Genomic DNA, 21,828 nt, shown 5'->3' on the forward strand with positions numbered 1-21,828 from the left:
ATAATTAAACAATGATGTAATTCGGGAATCCATGCAAGAGGCGTGAGTATGCGCGCATGCTGAGAAGATTAATAATAATAATACCTTTAATATAGTGTATGCATTTATCTATGTTACACATATAACAATATCTACAAATAGATTTGGCCTCGGGTCAATAACTCTAAAATATCTATTCTAATTTTCATCTAATCCGTGAAAATGTTACATACATGGCTTTCGCATTCCGCATTAGTGTGGAAATGTGGATCGTATTGACACTTTAGCGATGAAAAATTCAAGAAAATGTTTACCGAATTGCATTCAGCTTCAGAAGATCAGAATGACTTGTGCCGTGCCCTGTGTGTGTGTTTTCTCTCGTTATCAACATCGGACCACGACATCACTTGAATTAGCGAGCCGACCACGATGGAAATGGAAAATCGCGACGTGCAGCGGGGGGTGCGTCGTGGTCGGGGGGCAGGAGGAGGGATCCGGGCATTCGCGTGCACTGGCCTATATGCAGTGCGACGACACGGCGCCCGGGAGCGATGCACTGTAAGTACATACTCGTAGCGCCGCGTACTCGACGCACACTCAGCCATACACCTCTATTTTTCTATGCAGCTGTGTAGGACGACACTATACAGAAGTTTACTTCAAAGGAGCCTTTCAACAGGCTGAAGGAGATTGAAATGATGCACCATAATCCGTGATTCAGAACTCCTTGAAAAGGAAAAAAACAAGTTTGAGTCTTCTGAGCCTGATGTAAAATTATGATTAAAATTGCAAGTCGATGCAGAGGTAAAATTAATTTATGAATATTTTTTTCGTAATAATTATGTCATACTTATTCTTATCGTATTTTAGTTAAATAAGTAATAAACTTTTGGAAAAGTAAGTACATAATGTTGGTAACGAAAAAAATATGGATATATTTACATTGCATGAACACGAACTATGCATTATGCAATACATTACGCACCGTCGTCGTACGAGTATATGTATTATAGTCGTAAAAGTGGAACGGATATCGACGCATACAATAAAATATGCATAAAGTGCAATGGAGCGGTATGACCACAACAACACCGAGGGCATAGAAGAAAATTTAACTTTGACACTCACTGGCACGGATGATAAACAAAGGCCCATCGACCAAAAATTTAATAAATATGTAAATATGTGTGTCTACAATATTTACTTTTACTTTGGAACTGGTCTGTCTATTATAAACTCAAAGATTTCAGAACTTTACAGATTATATTTGTACTGTCACTCGATAAGCTAGTAAAGACTTGGCTTGACAGCGCACCACCACACGTACACACTCTGAGACGGCTTGTCGGCGACTGCCCCCCGCCGCTCGCTTTACGTGACGTATGCGCACAAGACAAATAGATACGTATACACTACATCCCCTCCTTAACTAAAATATATTTTAGTTTAAATAAAACTACAGTTATCGATGAGACGATTCTACATTTCACCAATCAAAATTCAGGTAAATAATCAACAACATCTATGATAAATAATAACACCTCTTGTTTACTACTCGGTAGCATCAATCGAATCGTTTCCTTCTCCAGAGTCCCGACTATTGTCTTCACCTTTGTCACTGTCTATCACTTTCCACTGTCCTTGGATCTTTTTTAAATGTACCACATTCCTTCTGTAACTTTGCCCTGTTTTGTCATTTCGAACTTGAATATCGCCCCCAACTGCTTTTTCTACTGTATGGCTAGTTGTGTCGAAGTTAAGGCTAAGCTTGTTATCTTTGATCATGTTTTTTATATAAACTTTATCACCAGGTTCCAAATCACATTCTGTTGCCTTTCTCTTTCTGTCTCCATATTCCTTTCCTTTTTCCTTCATTATTTTATCTCTGTCTTTCATTTCGCTTTCTGTTTCATAAGGTTCTAACCCCATATCACCTGCCATTGGAATCTTATCTCTGAATTTCCGCTTAAAAAATAACTCCGAGGGCGTCTTTCCCGTAACCGAGTGTGGTGTACTGTTGTACATCACTAAGTAATCGTATAAGCTCTCCCTCCAGTTCGTTTTTTCGGCTTGACTTATTTTTAGTCGCTTAAGAATATCGCGGTTCTGGCGTTCTACCTCGCCATTCTGTTGTGGCCAGTAGGGAATAGTATTGAAGAGGGTAATGTTCTGTTCCTTACAGAATGATTTGAATTCCTCACTACAAAATTGCCTACCGTTATCAGCAGTTATAGTGAGAGGATTTCCTAATCGGCTGAATATTTCTTTGAGTATTCCGATTATTTCAGTACTAGTGATTTTCCGACATATTTTTATTTCTTTGTACCTACTGAAATAATCCACTACAACTAGCAAATAATCGCCGCTTGGGAGAGGTCCCATTAGGTCAATAGCAACATCCATCCATGCATCCTCCGGTATCTCTCTTCTCTTCATAGGGTTTGGTGGGTTTGGAGCGGAAACTAAAGTACACCCTCGACAAGCTTTAACGAAATTTTCGGCATCCTTGTCGCACGCTGGCCACCATACTTTGGTTCTCATTCGGGCTTTCATTGCCACTATGCCAGGATGGCCTTCGTGTGCAGCGTTCAATACCCTTTCACGCAATTCTTTGGGAATAACGATCCTCGTGCCTCTCAGTAGAAGTCCTTCATAAAAACAGAGTTCACTTTGGAATACTTTAAACGATTTTGCTTCATCGCCCCACTTGTTATTGTAAATAGCTTCTTTTACACTCTTTATCTCATTATCCTCTCTAGAATAATGTAAAAGTTCCCTCATTGATACCGCAACGGGTCGAGTGTATTCAACAATTTGGTGAATGTGATCTTCTTTTGTTGTCGGTAAAATTGTGGGTAATTTAAGAAGCCTAGATAATGGGTCCGCGATGTTTGTCTTTCCGGGTTTATATACTACTTTGTATCTATATGACTGGAGCCGAAGAATCCATCTTTCAATTCTCGCGCACGGCTTGGACTTTGGGCCAAAAATTACTTCTAGAGGTTTATGGTCTGTTATCAGTTCGAAATCCTTACCATATAAGAAAATATGAAAGTGTTCCACTGCCCAAACCAAGGCAAGCGCTTCCTTCTCGGTTTGGCAGTACCTGCGTTCACAGTCCGTTAACGTCTTGTGCCCATACGCGATAATTCTCGGCCCCCTATCATTTACCTGTATCAATACTGCTCCGAGGCCGACTGGGCTGGCATCAGCAATGACAATTGTTTTATCATTTACGTTGTAGTATCCTAAGTTAGGAATATTGGACAGGGTTGATTTCAAATATTCGAATGCTTCCTCTTGTTTCGAGCCCCAATCTTTTTGAATATCTGACGTCTTTGCGTTTTTATTACGAAGTAGTACTTTAAATGGTTCAGTAACTGTCGCGAGGTTAGGTATCCATTTTCCTACGTAGTTTATTAAACCCAGAAAGCTTTGCAGTTCACTTACATTTACTGGTGGCCTGAACTCTTGAACTGTGGTGACGTATTTTTGCAGTGGTCGAACACCCGCATCTGAAAGTTCATGTCCTAAAAAACTCACCTTCTTTACTCTGTGTAAACACTTTTCTTTTTTCAAAACCACATTATTTTCTTTTAACACTTCCATCACCTTTTTTAAACGTTTATCGTGTTCCTCCAAATCTCTTCCAAATATTAAAATGTCATCAATGAAGTTAAATACTCCATCACAACCAAGTAGCATTCGTTCTAAAACTTTTTGAAAAATTTCTGGAGCACATGAGATCCCAAACATCAACCGCTTATATCGAAAGAGGCCTTTACTGGTGATGAATGTGGTTATGTGTCGAGAATCTGGGTGCAATTCAACTTGATGGAAGGCGTCTTTAATGTCTAATTTCGTAAAATATTTGGCATCCCTCATTTTAGGCAGCAACTGGTCCATGGTCGGTAATGGGTGGTTTTCTCTGAGAATAGCAGTGTTAGCCCTTCGCATGTCAACACATAGACGGATGTCCCCATTGTCTTTGAGAATGGGAACAATAGGTGAGACCCATTTTGAAGATCCAGGTACTTCCTCTATAATATCCTTGTCTATAAGTTCCTGCAATTTGGTTTCTACTTTTGCTTCTAAGGGTATGGGTATCCTCCTGTAGGGTTGTGAAACAGCTGGTACTGAGTCATCTATGTGTACTGAAACCAGTACATCTTTAAATTTTGGGAATGTTGTTCTTTCCTCTTCATTCACCTGATTAACTCCTAAATTTAATCCAATTTTTAATATGCCTAATGACATTGCTGTTTGTTTTCCTAAAAGATTTCTCGTTCCATTTGCTATAACAAAGAATGTTGCATTTTCTTGTTTGTCCTCTACTTGTAGTGTTGCGTTGAAACATCCCTTAACTTCTAAAGGTTTATTACTTCCGTATGCTACAAATCTAATATCTGGTTTAGCGATCTGATTAGATACTGCCACTTTCCGTCTCTTCATCACTTCCCAAGTTTCTCCAGTTATCAAGTTATGTTTGCAACCCGAGTCTATGATCATCTTCGTTTTGATTCCACCAATTACACAGTCAATTTGTAGGTCTTCGTCTATGTGAAAAACATAATTATATCCATTTTGATCATCATTACTGTCATCTTCTATTTGATTAACTTCAGTATTAGATTTTGTTTGTAGTCTAGGTTTTTTTCGGGTTCGGCTTATTGGAAGTATTTTCTGTATTGTTCCTTTTAAGGTTGCTTTTAGTTTTACACCATTGTCTAAAATGTCCTCGAAGTCCACATTTTAAGCAATCTTTATCCCTTGCAGGACATTTATCGGAGTTTGAAGAGTGCCTATAGTTTCCACATCTCCCGCACCTACTGCCTCTATAATTTTTCCAAGGTTTTTCTTTTGTATCTACTTTATTAATTGTCTGTTCAGGGGTTTTCCCTTTCTCAAATTCTTCCATTTGTTTATTTACAGTTTCGAGGGCATTAGCTTCATTTATAGCACGATCCAAAGTCATCTCATCTCCTATTTTAAGAATTTTTCTTCTTAGTTCATTCGAGAAGCATTTCTCGATAACTTGGTCCACAATGTGCTCCTCTTTATTTTTAAATTCGCATTTATCAGCTTGTTGTCTGAGCCGCAGTACGAATTTCTCGAATTTTTCAGTGGGCTCCTGTTGAATAAGTCTGAATACGTGACGCTCATATAGTGTACACTGCTTCGGTGCAAAGTACGCGTCTAGTTTGCTTATTGCAATTTTGAATACGTCAGTACCCTCCGATGGTTCAACATCAGCCCCCGGGAGGTTGTAGAATATTTCCTGTAGGTCGAGCCCACCAAAATGTAGCAAGGCTGCCTTTTTTTTTTCGTTCTGGACGGTTCCAGATGCTTGCAAGTATATATTGAGAGCTCGTTTCCATCGTTCCCATCTAACGCTTACTGAGCTTGAATCACCCTCACAGTCGAAGTTTTCCATCTTCATATTTAAGGCTATACCGTCGTGACTCATTTTGGGCAAACCTGAAATAAGGTTAATCAATTTAATGATCAGACTATTAGTCTGCTATTAACGACTTTTGCCGTTACTTCACATTTTGTGAGCAAATATACATTTAAGTATTTTTCTTTTATATACAGACTTTTTCTGCTTGGTGCCAGTTCCAGACTCGCAAGTCATATACCACAATACTAACATGAATACAAATATGCAGTCAATTTAATGATTATACCTAATTTGTTTCACCAATTAAATGTACAGAATTATCTGCTTGGCAACCATTTCTCTAACGATGCACATAAGTTCATAACTTCAATTTAATGAGTTCTATATGAATTGTGCTTAACATTTTTTTTGTAATTGAGTTAACTGAAAGCAACTGTCAATTTAATGACCCACGTATCCACCGTTTTTTTTTTTTTTTTTTTTTTTTTTTTTTTTTTTTTTTTTTTTTTTTTTTTTTTTTTTTTTTTTTTTTTTTTTTTTTTTTTTTTTTTTTTTTTTTTTTTTTACCACGTAAAACTACACTTACATTGTAGATTAGATAGATACCTAAATAGTATAGTCACCATATTCTCAAATTGAAATTTCAAATATTCTACCCGCTAGATTAAACTTACATCAGTTTCGCAGTTTATAAGTAAATTTAATATTATCATCATCATCATCATTTAATTTTATTCATCTTGCATGCTTAAATTTTTCTATTGATTGTCGTTATTTAACTAAACATGTACATTTTGTACGACATTTCATATTAATTTATTGTATAGAATACGGCTAACAGTAGCCGTCCACTTCTTTGTTTACTTTACTATTGACCTATGTATAATTATTAATGTAGGGTAGGTGGAAGGTTATTCGCTCGAGCACCTGGTTCAAGCGCCCGACTTATGATTCATAGGTTTTGTTTTGTTATCTCGTTTCATTGAAATATTGCCATTATTTGTTTGGACAACAAAACGCCTATATAATGTTTATATTGAGAAAATAAACCTTCACAGGTACTTTTCCATGTCAATCATTACTACAGTTATATATAAAAGCAATAAACTACTAGACTGCTACATCTTTAATTGGCACTTAGCGTGCAAGATGAATGTTGAGTTTCTTCCCCTATCGTTTAATTTTTTTTTTTTCACGTATAATGTAATCAAGACATACCTTTATCCTCGTCGCCACTTGTACTGTCACTCGATAAGCTAGTAAAGACTTGGCTTGACAGCGCACCACCACACGTACACACTCTGAGACGGCTTGTCGGCGACTGCCCCCCGCCGCTCGCTTTACGTGACGTATGCGCACAAGACAAATAGATACGTATACACTACAATATTATATTAGGTATAATAAATCTTTCGAAAAAAAGCTACAGCATACAAACCATCATCATAAGTTCTCTTATGATGATGGTTTTGCTGTAGTAGATCTACAGCAAAATCATCATCATAAGAGAAACCAGATCTAGTAGGTAGATACTATAAGGGCTCTTTGTGAAATTTGATAAATAAATTATTTATTTAAATCTTAAACTAATCTCTGTGAAAGTCACATAAAATTATTTCTGCACAGTCAACGTTTTATATCTCGGTGCAGGGTGCACAGTGAGGTAACAGGCTGTTCCGGTCTGAATGAGGTGAGTCAGCCGCCATGCATCACTGGCGGCACCTGAACCCGACCATTTTAATAATCGCGTTAATGACCTCTTAGCCCGGACTACTTTAATTCAATATTTTTATGAGAAAGAAATCGATCGATAAAAAAGTTCAGTTGAGGAAAGATAATTTTCCAGCTTAATTTACGCGGGTGTTTTTTTTGAACTGTGAACTACAACCGCGCGTTTGAAGATATTGTTTCATTCGAAGCTTTGTAATTATTTTTTTATGTTCAGATAAATATAGGAAGATATGTTTAAATTCTAAATATAAACAAATATTCTTATTCATAATTACCTACTTCATAGATTGACCTGCAGACTACACGCCATAATCAAACATTTTCATCAAGTTGACATATCGTTCAGAAGAGACCCGATTAATGTTACGACCGAGACATTACATGAAACGTTGGTTGACTGTTAATCTAACGACAACTGAAGATATGATAACGAAGTCGGCTTATAGTTCAATTACCTCTAAGTATTTCACCTAAAAACAGATTCACTGAAACCACCGAGATATTGCGACTTAGAAAAATTAAAATATAAACGATCGCGGACCCTTCTGATTATTTATTGCTAATATTTTATGTAGAATATTATATCATAGACGTTGATGATCATCAATTTGCTTAAAATGTACATATTAAAGAAATATAAAATCACTTGCCGTGTACAAAAAAAACTACACTATTATTTAATTGGATACTGAAATTAAAATAGAAAACTAATAATAAGTACCAAAACAATTTAAAAAATATATAGGTAATCGTTTTATTTAAACATTATATCAAATTAACCTCTTTAACGAAATTAACGTGTAGGTTGATAACTGCGATAATATTTATTACACAGTGGGCGCAAATTTCAAGAGCAACTGTAAGACAAAGTTCAATGACCGCCAAAAATATTAGTCGATAAAGAAAGAGTACGCGTTCCTACTACCTATTTCGTTTGTAAATTAAAGCTGGCAAGTGTAAAATAGTTCGTGAGTTACCTGTCGTGTTGATCGGTGGTGGTGGTGGTGGTGGGTATCCGTCACTTTTGAGTTCCATCCTTGTTGAGGTTGACGTACAAAGCTTTTGAAGGTTTTGAAAGTGAGGTTAGGAGCGGCGCGCGACCGACAGTGGTTTGGCGCGAAAAGCCGGCAGCACGCAGCGTGGGCGACAATCGCGCATGCGCCAATGTGACGTCAATGGATAACCCCCTTCTGAACAGCCTCCCGACTTTATTTTATTAAAACTCAGTATTTTAACGTACAAATATAACAACAATAATATTGAAATTGAAAAATGTTACATAAATTATAAAATAGTAATAACATTACAAATCAAAAATCTATACATACATATACGTCCTACTAACTAGTTAGTAGTGGTATTTAGTACCTATATAGATTAAAATGTGTTAGTAAAAATTTAACTAACTAGAACGAACATATTTTTAGGTAATTTTCAAATACCTATCGTGTTTTTAAAATTTCAGATAGAGTAGATTTATCTACTTATTCCAATTAATATTTACATTATTTTCTATTACACAATATTTTTCCTAATTACCCATTATTCTATTACCTATATACTTACCTACTGTATCTACTAAGTACCTACATTTAATATAATTTTTGCTAGAGAGGTGGTTAAGGGTAGGCGATCGTCGGAGGGTGCCGGGGTCGGCTGAGTTCACGGTCACATCCGCCACCCCCAGGCTTCATCAACCCCCCCACACACACACCACGTCCCTTCGCCTGAACCTGCTAGCCCAGAGTGAACCCACTCACTCTATTTTTAGGTCTCAGCTAGATTGCCTAGTTACTAATGACTACCAGATTATTAGAGTAGTTTTTTCATAGCACAAGTACCAGGTAAATGAGCTTGCGAGTGAACAGATAAAGAGCTATTAGCTCCTTTTTTAAGGCTCCAATATCAAACCTCTTCGGTTTTGTTCCAGATTCATTAATTCATTTATTGACACTATTTGCATGATACCCTTGTCTATATATTTACAAAAAGAAAACGTTTCAAATTAGTTAATAAGAGCTTGTCAAGGAAATGTTGGTGGAAAAACAATTATGGAAAAAAGATTACTTACATTGATAGATGTATTAAAATAGTTCTTGCATTCTATACAACCAACAAACCGAAAGAGTATACTAAAAATAATTATTACAAGGAAATTTAGTTCCAAACAATTTTTTTTTGTGTGCACAGTATCTACTTCTTGCTATAAATTATCTGATTAGGTATTTAGAATACATAAGTGTACTTATACATATAGACTTGAGTGTATGGATAGCATGATTATAAGAGCAGAGCATAAGGTAAATGTTAATTTTTAAAAGTTATTAGTTAAATTGATGCTTATTAGAAATTACTGAGATTATTTAATTTTTGCTGTTGTACAATAAATTATGTATCCATCCACTGACAACTTCGTCTACAAATATATTCAAGCTTACTAGCGCCATCTGTTGTGAGCCACAAGCACGTACGCTACTCGACGCTAGATGGCGCAAGAGATACGATGCTTTCCTATCTCAATACTAAACCTTTGTTATATCGCTGAACATAACTTATTTTTCAGCCAAACTCAGACATGAATAATGAATAGGATTATTTGCGATAGAAAGTACATTTTGTATAATTTTTCTCACACTTTAAAGAATTATTTATCTGCATTAATGGTTGTACATGTTCATATAACAAAGTAAATAGATTATCGTTATTATAATTTTTGAAATAGCTAGTTTTTATTTTTGTTATAAAATGTGGTAATAAAGTTGGAATATGACCCCTGAAAAAGCTAAGATATCCCTGAAAATCCACTGATACAATGCGTAGCCGTCAAACGCTACTACTATTACATAACCCGAAGTTCTACACCTAGTTTGCTACTTCGGAATTAAATGGACCAGAATATTCGTCGGGATAGGTAGGGCAGCTGGGGTCGTTGCCCTCTCCCTAACCTACTCTGTATTTAGAACACGGCCGCGCTCCCGTACACCGTCGATACAGCCTGCTGCATCTAGGTCAACATAAATTAAACACACTACAGGTGGATAACCATCATTCGAATTTGAATTTTAAAAACCTTTGCGATAGTATTTATTTTTAAAGTTTGTAAAAGGTAACTCCTTTTTGTTACTATCACTTGTTGTTGTAAGAAAGAATACAATGTTGATTGCCAAGAACTATTAAAATGATTACTAATAAATATTAACCTTTTTTTTAATAAGTTGATGTAAGAATATATATAGGTACCTGCAAGATGCAAGTCCTACTGTGACTGTGTACTGTTACTTTCACTCTAAGTGACGCTCTAGAAAAACTATTAATTTAATATCTATTGACAGATTGTCTACTCTGCCCTATATTTTTTTAACCTATCGACGTGTCCCACTGCTGGGCAATAGCTTCACTCTACAATCGGAACAATCAAAGTCAAGTAGTTCTCTGTCATATTAATTTGTAGCACTCACGTCATGACCACAGTGTTTAATCACCAGGCTTAGCGTAAGCGTAACGGTTACGTTCACATATTTTAATGCCTATAAAGAGCTAGCAGTTTTAGTGCAAACTGTAAGAATTACCGAGGCAGGTCACATTTGTTTAGTTTTATTAATCAAAATTGCTTATATATTTGGTCCTATATAAGAATTGAGATAAAAAGACTGTAGAGTACTAGATAAAACTATAAATGCTGAAAATTAATAATAACTTGTTTTTTATGTTCACTATCTTTTGTTTCTCCTAATTTTTAAAAAGACAAATTTATTTGGTCGAATTTGTTAAATGTATAAGTACAATGTGGTATCTAGAAGTACAATAAAGAATCGTAGTGGCACTCCCACACATTATGTTGTTACATTACGCTAGTATGTAGGTATATCGTGCTTTCTTTTCTTACATAATTGTAGTTAACAATCAAGTCATTCATACCTAGCATTTTCACTTCTCGTGATAAAAAAACATTTATCAATATTGCAATAAATATCCAGAAGCTGTTCGAAACTTAAAAGGCTACTTTTTTTAGTTATTCTATCATATCACAAATTCAACTAATTTTCAAAGTAATACAAAAGTTAAAAACCTCATAAATCGAAAAAAAAAACAAAGTTCGAATCTTCACTGAAGTCGTTTGTTGCTGAGTAGTATTTCGGCCAGGTTAGCAGGTTACGAGGGAAATACTTCAACAAAAAAATAACATGATTGACGTTTCTTCATCGCAAGAGGCCATCGACACACATTTAGACCTAATTTCAATGCGCATTCTGAATATTTGAAAATCATATTCAACAAAGAAAGTTTGGTGTTACTTTTATTCAGTATGAAAATTTCATGAAGGTATGTTGAAATTGTGGGTATTTTCCGCTGGTGAGCGCCTGGACGCGAGGTCCGCGCTATGACGCGAGCGCAGAGCAAATTGGGGTCAGGGCGGCGCGGGCGTCGACCTGCAGCCTCTCGCCTTCCCCTCCCCGCGCCTCCTGCAACCCCCACCCTGCGAAAACCCCCATTTGTCCTCGGTTTACTTGCAACTTTTTCTTAACAACTTTCGCTGAAGGCGACGACGCCCGTTTTATTACCAATATTTGAGTGGTCATTGAAATTCTGACAGATAACAAGTAGTTACTTTTATCTGGTTTGTAATTGTGGTCATTATTGGATTGTAGAGTGACATTTGATTTTATATGAACTAGCTGTGAAATTTTTTCAACATAATGTACCTCTACAGGTCACGTTCGTGAAAATATTTTGTCAATCGTTGTGTGGTACCTACCTCTAGCTTATTTTGGGACACTATTTTATCGAGAAATGTTCTCTACAGAAGACATTCTGTAGATAAATCATAGGAGACATTCTATGATTTATTTATTTACTATTTTAGTTAACATATTTAATAATGAAATAATGAACGATTTGAAACGAGATCTGAGAAGGCGAGGGTAGACACCAATAAACACTAAATGAGAAACAAACATACAGTCGAGGCTAGAGCGGCGTTCGGGGGTAAAAGGAACCTTGTTTTTTCATTTCTTTGATATCAAATAAACAACCTTAATATTTGTATGAATGAGTTAAAATAACAATCACGGCTACAAATGTTGATTTTTTTTTTCGAATTAGTAACTATCTACCTAGGGAATATTTAGTTTTGGGAAATAGGCACTAATGTGTACTCATCAAATCTAGTAGTCCATATGCAAATCCATGCAAATTATATTGTATTGACCTATCCTATTTTTATTAAGTTCCTATGTACTCTATCCTATTTATATCTTTAAGAAAATAAAAAAGCGAGTGACAAAAAAATAATAACACCTTGCATAACGTCACAGGGAAGAATTTAGTGATTTAAACAGTTATTTGTGTGGTTTGCGGGGCGGACGGCGAGTGTGACCCAATTGCGGCTGGGTGAACGAACTCGGGGCCTTGATCGCAATAACCGCGCGCCCCGCGCTCCTCGCCCGCACCGCGCTCATGCAACCTACGTCACTCACTCACACCGCAGCGTACGCAACACATTGTTTCGATATTTTTCAAAATTACGACAGTATTTTCTAGACTACAAATTCGATTGTACAATGAACTGATTTTACAATTACGAAAGCATTTTTAAATTGATGAATGGACCTAGTACTCCGATTCAGTAGTAATTGGTGATTAGTAAAACGTATTAATGACATTGGATTAGGTATATTAGGTATATACATTAAACAAATTAGGAAAAATATTTTAATTTTATTATACCTATTACGTCAAAATATAGGTACCTAGGTACTATTAATTTATAATTAATTATTGGTACCTATCTAAGCAAGTAGTATCTAAGATGCGTTTATAATAGGATTTTCCAATATGATCCTCCTTATTGATCTTCCTTATTAACAGCGGTTGTTTAAGACGATTACTCTGCCTCATACTCTGCCATCATAGGTGGGTACCTATGATGCTTTACTATTTATGATGTTTTTTTCTACTCTCTTCATCTGAATTATTTTTGAAAATAAATGCATTAACTTTACGTACCTAGTGTAAATTAACTTATTGGATTGTCATATAATGTCAGTGTTATGTAAACTCGAACGGATATTATCCCGTAATATATTACGGGACATAATATATAACTAGGTAAGTCTAGAAACTTCCATTTGTAATTTCAGGCTACCTAATAGGCCTAGGCTAACTAAACGCGGGGAAAAGAGACGTAAGATTCTAGTTAGCGGCTGCGCATATTGAATTTGCAGCAGTCTTACGAAAGACATGTTGTCGCTATTCGCAAGTACAGTGTTGTCATGAGCGAGAGTGGGACAGCACAATATTCCAAGGTTTCATGTGGATTATTATTAGAGTATCGGCGCTAGGTTATTCTGAGGCGACCTAGATATCGCGCGGGGCCGTTGACCGCGGGCCCTCCGGCTGCGCGCGCGGCCTCCAAAATAAAATGGCATTCAGTGATGGGCTCCACTTGCGAAACGTGACTCGACCATGATGTTGTCGAGCACAGACTTGCTGATCTTTGCAAATAATGCAATCACTATCCATTGACTAACCTATATTTGTTTTACTACTGTTTGTCTACATTTGTTTATTTTAAACTGCAACAAATGATTTGCAATTTATTTTCAGTATACTACTTAGGCCAAATACATATAGGAGATACCTACATAGGATAGGTATGAAGGTTTTTTACGTAAACTTTTATTACATAGTTTTCTTTTTTATATTGATCGTTTTTTTCAATCGTAAACATTTGTTACATAATCCTCTGACCCAATGAAGTGAAGATATGAATCAACATCTAAATAAATAATGAATATTTAAATTCCATAATGTCCTTTGAGTTCGTCTCTGTGTAAGGCCCAAGGCGGGCAACCAGTGCGGGGAGCGGGGCGGCGGCGATGATTAGCGACGTCGAATATAGCCGGGAAGGCCGAGGGCAACGAACTCCGTTTGACCCAGATCCGCGAAGGCCCCGCGCGCCTTCGCCTTTCCCCCTTCAGCCCTTCACTTAATAGGAAAGTGAAAAGGACGTAGATTCCTGATATTTACTTTTATCAATGATTCATTAAAAAAACCAAGTAGGTATTAGATTTACACAACAGATGAATGACAGAGTGATCGAATGTAATTTAAATAAGTAGGTATTAAATCAATGTTATGGTAATTTTATGAAAATAAATGAAGCGTAAATGTTTACTATGCACTATTTAAAAGTGAACACAATAACACGTCACACAAAAAAGTGTCCGTACTAAGACTCGATGTGTGAATGCACAATGACAGTTGTGATCAGCTGATCGTTGACAGCTCACCTGCTAGGACTCTACCGAGGAGGACGTCGGCGTCACTGGAAGATGGAGGCTGCTCGGGGGTCTCGTAAGGCTGATGATGAGGAGCACTCGGACACTCTGTCACTGTCATGGTGGTCGGCGTCGGCGGCGGGAGACGCATGAGCCGGCGCGGTCTGGGCGCGTGCGGCCGGCGGCGGCGTCAGCGCGAATGGCGCGCGGTCCGCTCGCTACACTGCTCGCTACGCCGCCCGCGTCCGCTCGTAGACACGCTACGCGCCGCCCGCCCCTTGCAAGCTCACCCTGGTGCCTACGGCGAGCGTGCTAGGGGTTTTTGACAGCTTTCAAGAATGTTCTTCTTCTTACGTACCACCGATACTGTTAAGACTACGCAAATATTCAAAAAATGGGTTAACGATAACTTTCGAACTGTTGATATTTTCTAAGTATTTTCCTCGAAAGTGTAATATATTAAATTTTGTACGTAAATTTAATATATGATACGTCATGTTTTAGTATATATGATTTAGTCTATATATAGATTTAGTAGTATCTTTAGTGTTTGTGTGTACCCTGTATTTTGTGTTGAATGAATATGAATGAATGAATAATTTTTATTGCATAAAATGTGGTACACACAATGGTGGAAAAAATGTGTTTCACACATTTACTCATTTCTGACGTGCAACACTTATCTGGACTCCACTAATGACTGGAATAAAAACCGGGACAACCACAGGGGACAACGCTCAGATAAAAGAGATAACAATAATGTTATAATTTTTGAAGCAAAAACGTGGTCTACAACTCAACAAAAAGAAATAAAACGAATATGAAACGAATAGAATTATGTAAGCTACAAGTGTAGCTTCAGAAGGCTTGTAATCGATTTTTGCAAGTAATGACTAAGTGTGATATTGTGTCAATCGCCGGAGGGGGCGGACCGCTGCCGAAAGCATCGTTAAGATTGGAAGCGTCAACTCCAACCCACTGAACTGAAAACCTAAATCTAGAACTGAGTTTGTTCGGCGAGCGGAGACCGACTTTATAGGCCAAGGCAACCAATTATGCCACTAGGAATCTTGTTCACGTGTACACCATTCTATTTGGAATAGTTTGTTAAGACTTCAAATACGTCTCGTTATTGTACCTCTTGGTTTGAGGTTGGAGGTTTTATATTAAAACTTTATAGAACAGTTTTTCAAACGACTTCAAAATGTTACTAGAAGCTTAAATATTACTCGGTACTGAATAAATTTTAATGTTATATGTAAATATTTAACAAGAATAGCAAATTAACAGCACCGCTAGGTACCTACGCATTTGTTAAGCAGACGCATGGGGTCTGCACCGGCCTTAATTATGTATATTAAAACGTCGACTTCATCATGCGCTGCAAAGCGAAAAATGTAGGTGTATGAAAATATTTCTTTTAAAATTAAAAACTTATGTACAAATGGTGGACTTGACGCCATGTGTCCATTGGGACTCAAAGGCAATACTTTAAAAAGTCAATCCCCAGGTTTCATGTAATTCCGTTTAAAAAAATCTCCTATATAAATTATTACATATTCAGCGATACTCGTTGTTGAACACTCTGTATTAAATATACAAGTGTATGAGGTCAGAGTTCGGGTTAAGCTGAGCTGAGCAGCATCAGGTCGCGTTGACGTCATCGCCGGTCGTCCACCCTGTTCCTACCCTCCCGCACTTTCCTCGTTCGCCCCACTCATCCTACATTTCTCTGCATTATTACCTAATGTGCCTTGCAAATGTACTTTACGTATCTAGCACATCCATATAACATAGTCCACCATTATTTATTCCATTTATGCATTTGCTCAAAGGCAAGTTTGTAAGTACTTTAAATCAATAATAAACGTTCTTTATAAATTACTAGCTGCCCGAGGCTTCGTCCCGTGGATTTCTCTGTGTTATTACAGGTTATACGTGTACCAAATTTCATAACAATCGATCCAATAGATTTCGCGTGAAAAAGTAACAAACAACATACACTCATACATCCTCGCAAACTTTTGCATTTATAATATTAGTAGGATGGTCATGGATTAAAACCTTTAACTTTCAGGATATATCGAAGTAAAAAATATGGCCATCCCAACCAAACAGAAATACATTGTTAGGTAGGCAGGTATATTTCCAAATAAAGTTCATGTTAGGTTTTTTGTTCCATCGTTATCTATACTTCTATACTATTATTATAAAGAGGTAAGCGTTTCTGAGTTTGTCACTTTATGAGTTAACATCTAGTTATCAATAACTAGAAAGTAATCTTAAACGGATACAATTTTGTAGTATATTTACCATCTTATCGGAATGTCGGCAGATAAAACCAAAGAACTTGAATATATTGTCTAAATATTTTAATAACATAACAACACATTGGCAAAACATAACAGCGATGTTGCAGCGGCAGGCAATTAAAACAAGCTTAGACGCAGCGCCGCAGTCAGTGACCCTTCTGGAAAGTGGACCATAATGACACCACCACTTTCATTTTCGCACAACTCTCACCGACACGCGAGTTGAGATCGAAAGTGTACTACTTTTGCTGCTGCGTACGCGCAGCTCCCCTCTTTGTCAAGCCTCCTCTAGCCCCCCTCCTTCCCTACCAACTTTCCTACGACAGTCGCGCTTTCTTTCAAGCAGGCGATGCGAACGGCACTTGTGCAATTCGCTTTCTAATTGCATTATGATAGCATTGTGAGTGATGCTAAACATCATTTTGATGGCCCACTTTCTTAAGCATTGTATTGGTGATTATACATCTGGTGTCATAACAATAGTGTCATGTCATCTAATTAAAATAATTATTTTATTCAATGCCGAAAGCAAGTCTTCAGCTTCAGTAAGATCATATGAATATTCTAGTGTCGAATTTGTGAATATACTAATTTAAAGTATTGAAATAGCCCATTTGATATCCTTATCAAACGGTATTGTAAAAGTCGGTCCCAGAATTCGATATACATCATAGACCTAGCAACGAAATCTCATCAACTCTCCAACGCAATTATAAAGCAATTGACATAATGGGAAACCCGACACGGATATATGTTTAAGTAAATTAATGAGAATAAAATCTTAATCACAGTTTAATGATTTGAAAGTGAATACATCACAAACATAAAATCATCATGATATTATTTATTGCCTTTGTAACAATTGCTTCAAACTTTCTAAAAATGTTATTTTCAATCTTTAAATTAATATATTTAGTAAATATGAAACTTATCAACGTACTTAAGTTCTACAACTTTTGATGTAATTTTGAACATTATTAAAACATTCGTTTGTGTGGTAAGTTGGATTATGAAGCGGTTGAAGAATAACAGGGCAGCAGGGGTCGGAAGGGCTGCCATTCAATGTAAATGATCTCCTTTCCTCTTGGCACCACCAAGCATGCATATGCATTCACGTGGCGCAGGAAATGACTCGAAAAACTGAACTACATACATATAAATACAATGTTGTACGCTTTTGTTAAAATAACGGGACTGTTTAGTATCCAGGGCCGTCACAGTCAGTTTATGTCTCGTAAAACTTTACTGTACATCCAAGGTTTATTAGTAATCAATTTATTTATTTGTCTATTATGTTCCTAATATTTTGGTCCATTCACGTAGTGTTGTAATTATTAATTTCATTTATTGAGCTCGTCATCTTTGATTAATTATTACTTGACTTGAATAAAATGAGACTTTTCTCTCATACACTTGTATAGACAAGGGATGTTTTAATTCATATGTAATATAAACAAATCTATATTAAAATCAATAGTATTATTTGTAATACATATTTATAGTGATTTGTTAGGAATTTTTTTATTAAAATAAATTGACTAAAAGATACAACTGGTTGCCTTGTAAAGGAACCGGATATAGTTACATCACGAGTCCGGCTTGTAGCAGCCCTAAATAAAGAGGTCGTCGTTCGTATCTGTAATGTTGTTTGGATTGTTTTCGTTGGCTCCGTAATTACAATACAGATTGATATTTATTACGTTTATAAAGAACGCAAAAAATAACGTCACATTATAACAGAAGAATAAAATGCGAAATTCGGCAATTTCAAGTTAAATTACCTTGATTACAACAACTTAGAAAAACTGACTTCTTATCTCAAGATAAAACTATGCGCTTTTGATTGTATACTGTTTGTGTCTAATTAACTTGTTATGTTGGTTGGAAATAACACAAAGGCATTTCCAGAACAGACAATCCGATCGCTTCAGATAAAGCTAACCGTGTTGTCCATGATCTAGGTTTCGAGAGCGTCACTTCGTGGGCCTGTGTGGATGTAGGCTGAAATATATGTATGTGGGTCAGACGTATTGGGGACATTTACGTACTCTCTTTATTCTATTGTTTATCGTCATAAATTAAAAAAGGGCCCGGTTTTTATCTCGGATGAATGAGCATCACATTTTACATAGAGAACGACAAACTTGCATTTCCAACGAGAAGCAATAAATTAAAAAAAAAACAGTAGTTATAAATTTTTGACCTCAACTCTCGAGTAAACTTCTTAATGATATACCTAACTATAACTTGCCATGTACAATATAATTAACTTGTTATAAGTAATCCTATTAATATTATAAATGCGATTTTGATAGGATCTATGTGTGTAGGTATGTATGTGCAAAATCTACTGGACAAATTGTTATGAAATTTGGTACACGGGTAGAATATAATCTGGAATAACACATAGGATACTTTTTATCCCGAAATTTCTACGACGCGCAGCTAGTAACTAGTAATAAACTGTGTCAAAATATTGAAAAGTGTCTAATAGCAAAACATTATTGTTCTGTCGTATGATCATCACCACAGCTAATACAAAAACCAGTCAATTATACTCGTGCCAATTATTTCATTGTAGGTACTTTCAGTTAACGACATGACGTGTCTTAGATAAACTATGTTTATAGCTTACGTTCAGTTTCATGGCTATTTCATAACGACGACCACCTATTTATAACCAATTGAAGGCCGCATGTAAGGTACAACACGACACCAGTACATCTGTAGGTAAACTCAACAAGATTTATTGACAACTACAATCACAGACAATTTGGACCATCATTACTTTGCATGGAGGAACTGTTTATATAAAAATATAGATTTGTAGCTATGGTTTCAAATTATATTTTTGTGTTAATAGTAACGAAACTAGGGCCTGGAATAAATTTAAATATACTTACTTGAATATATTTTCATCTTAGTGATTGAGCAGAAGATTTAGGTCTATTTTGAGTATTAAAAGTTGTTTGTTATTCTTATTTATTTCAGTAGGTACAAAGAATGTATAAATTAACAGCAATAAAAGAAAATAAGCTTTTTCATCGTAAATGCTAAATGTGTTTGCTCATTTAATTTTTTTCAATCTGTGCAAGAAATTAATGTTTTATTATTCTTCTTTCTCAAAGATTATTTTATGTATAAGTAATAAGTCTCTTTAATAATTCCGTATTCCTATTATATTAATTATATACCGAATAAACTCAAAAAAATATTAAAAATTAGATTCTAATATTTACAAATTTTTAACATGCATGAGCTTTACTTCAGTGACAATTAATTATTCAGTTGAAGAGATTTTTCAACTATGTATGTTTCTAAAAAATTATATAGCTTTTTATGAAAACATCCCGGTAGGTTTATGACATACTTTCCACAATAAAGTTGAAAAGTAAAAGGCTGGCGGCTCTGCGCGGCACGCAGCCTTGATCGCGCTGAATTGGCAATATCCTGGAGCTGCGAGAACCCGGCTGGCGAAACCTTGCGACCTGCAAACTCGGCCGATGAACTCTGCAAGGCCGGCCTGCTGCCGCTTTCTTTGTTCGCTGTCGCAACCAACCTGGGCCCGCGCCGAGGATCGCTGTATTATGGCCCTCTTCTCACGACACTTCTTGACCACAAAAATTATAAGTCAAACCTGCGGGTGTGTAATAAACAAAATTTGGCTGTAGTCGATATTTCTCTCCTTATTTGTCTTCAAATTGAAAAAGAAACAATCTAAGTAAGGTCAAAATTGTTTTCCCACTTGTTTTCAATCTATAACCAACCATATCAAGAACAGTGATTTTGATGTCAGTCAAGGTAAATGTCAAAATTTCTAAAGTATAGAGATTCATCATCGTGTTTCAGATTTCAGTTGTTTTTTCGAACTGGTTTATAATTGAAATTATTGACCAATAAATTTGAAAGATCCGTGCGAGAAAGGCCTTAAAGCCTTCACTCTTCTAAATTACAATCGCTCGCTCGTAAAGTTTATCCGCGCTGATTCCCGATGACCCAATTTCGGGATGATATGAGAATGCTCAATAATAAAATAATACATGGATGACAGTTACCCTGGTAGGCAAATTATCTACGTTGTTTATTACACTAATTCTTCGTTTTATGTTTTCGAGTCTGAAATTTGACCGACATTACTGTATTGTCGATTAGATAGATGGCTATGAAGATAAATATTTATGCATGTTGAGGACAGTATTATTATATGTATATACGTTTTCGATTGAAGAGGAATATTTAAATGGAAACAGTAACCTTTCAGATAAAAGATCTCGCATCATTCCAAGAAAATATATTAGTCTGATTCATTTGCCGACTTTAATGTTAACATTCCCTTTAAACATATCTATTTTAATTTATTGTTATAGGCGTATCACTCACGCCGGTCTGAGTGGATTATGGCTATTATGTGGAAAAAAGAAGTCAAAGTCAAAAAAGTCGTTAACGACTTTTTTGGGCAATATTAATAGGTTTACCATTGCTATTTCCAATTCACACACTAGGTGATAAATCATCAACTACAGCGCTGGTTTCCTCACGATGTTATCCTTTACTGGAATCAAAGAAGAGGTATAACTATACTGTATACATTAATCAAATTGATATAGAAACCCATATGATCCGAGTAGGATTCGAACCTGGGACTTTTCGGCTAACATGCAGGTCTTAACCACTTGACCGCATGATTATATTGTCTACTATATCCTAAAATTGTGTAACATTATTATGTAGGTAAGTGCGTTACATTTACGTAAGATGGGGTCTATTCAATCACTAGAAGCACTGACGTCTGCCAGTTACATAATATAGATTTGTGTACGCGAATTCATTGTTTACCTAAACTGAAACGGCAATGAAGAGTAAACTTACAAAATCGTTTGACCTAACTTCTACTCTTTACGTGTCGACGCTCATCAACGATTTTCGAATTAGATTTTCTTGGACAAGTAAAACATCCTATCTAAAGCCATCCATCCATCCAGCCAATGTATTCGCAAGCCAAAATTTATAACTTCTAGTATCATTATATTTTCTTAAAGACACTGGGAAATTACTAAACGTAAGAGCAAATTGTTATTTTTTTCAACAATCGATTCTATCGACTATGCGAGTTAAGTTTGGTTTG

General features: G+C 36.1%; 2 protein-coding genes across 5 annotated transcripts in view; both read right to left on the reverse strand.

Annotated features, from left to right (window-relative positions):
- Positions 1-21,828, reverse strand: part of Eip75B (Ecdysone-induced protein 75B) — a 99,366-nt gene that overhangs the window by 36,729 nt on the left and 40,809 nt on the right. Inside the window, exon 1 of one of the 3 annotated variants that reach the window (XM_053770008.2) lies at positions 14,404-14,575. The exons of 1 other annotated variant lie outside the window; for it this stretch is intronic. In XM_053770008.2, coding sequence (XP_053625983.1) covers positions 14,404-14,542 — 139 coding nt within the window. In that variant the 5' untranslated portion in view covers positions 14,543-14,575. Of the gene's footprint in view, positions 1-8,088; positions 8,162-14,403; positions 14,576-21,828 lie in introns of those variants that run through there. One more of the 3 variants, XM_053770010.1, reaches the window with a different exon arrangement.
- On the reverse strand, positions 1,245-6,762 carry LOC128683917 (uncharacterized protein K02A2.6-like). Of its 2 annotated transcripts, none has more exons than XM_053770006.2 (2): positions 6,599-6,762; positions 1,245-4,090 (listed from the first exon to the last, which is right to left on the reverse strand). In XM_053770006.2, exon 2 carries the CDS (start codon positions 3,934-3,936, stop codon positions 1,531-1,533), a length of 2,406 nt encoding a protein of 801 aa, XP_053625981.1. In that variant the 5' UTR covers positions 3,937-4,090; positions 6,599-6,762; the 3' UTR covers positions 1,245-1,530. The 2 variants fall into 2 exon arrangements, with proteins under 2 accessions (XP_053625981.1, XP_064293137.1); XM_064437067.1 differs by having other exon boundaries at positions 1,245-5,457.

Source organism: Plodia interpunctella, chromosome 3 (genome assembly GCF_027563975.2).
Source record: "Plodia interpunctella isolate USDA-ARS_2022_Savannah chromosome 3, ilPloInte3.2, whole genome shotgun sequence".
Taxonomy (NCBI): Eukaryota; Metazoa; Arthropoda; class Insecta; order Lepidoptera; family Pyralidae; genus Plodia; species Plodia interpunctella.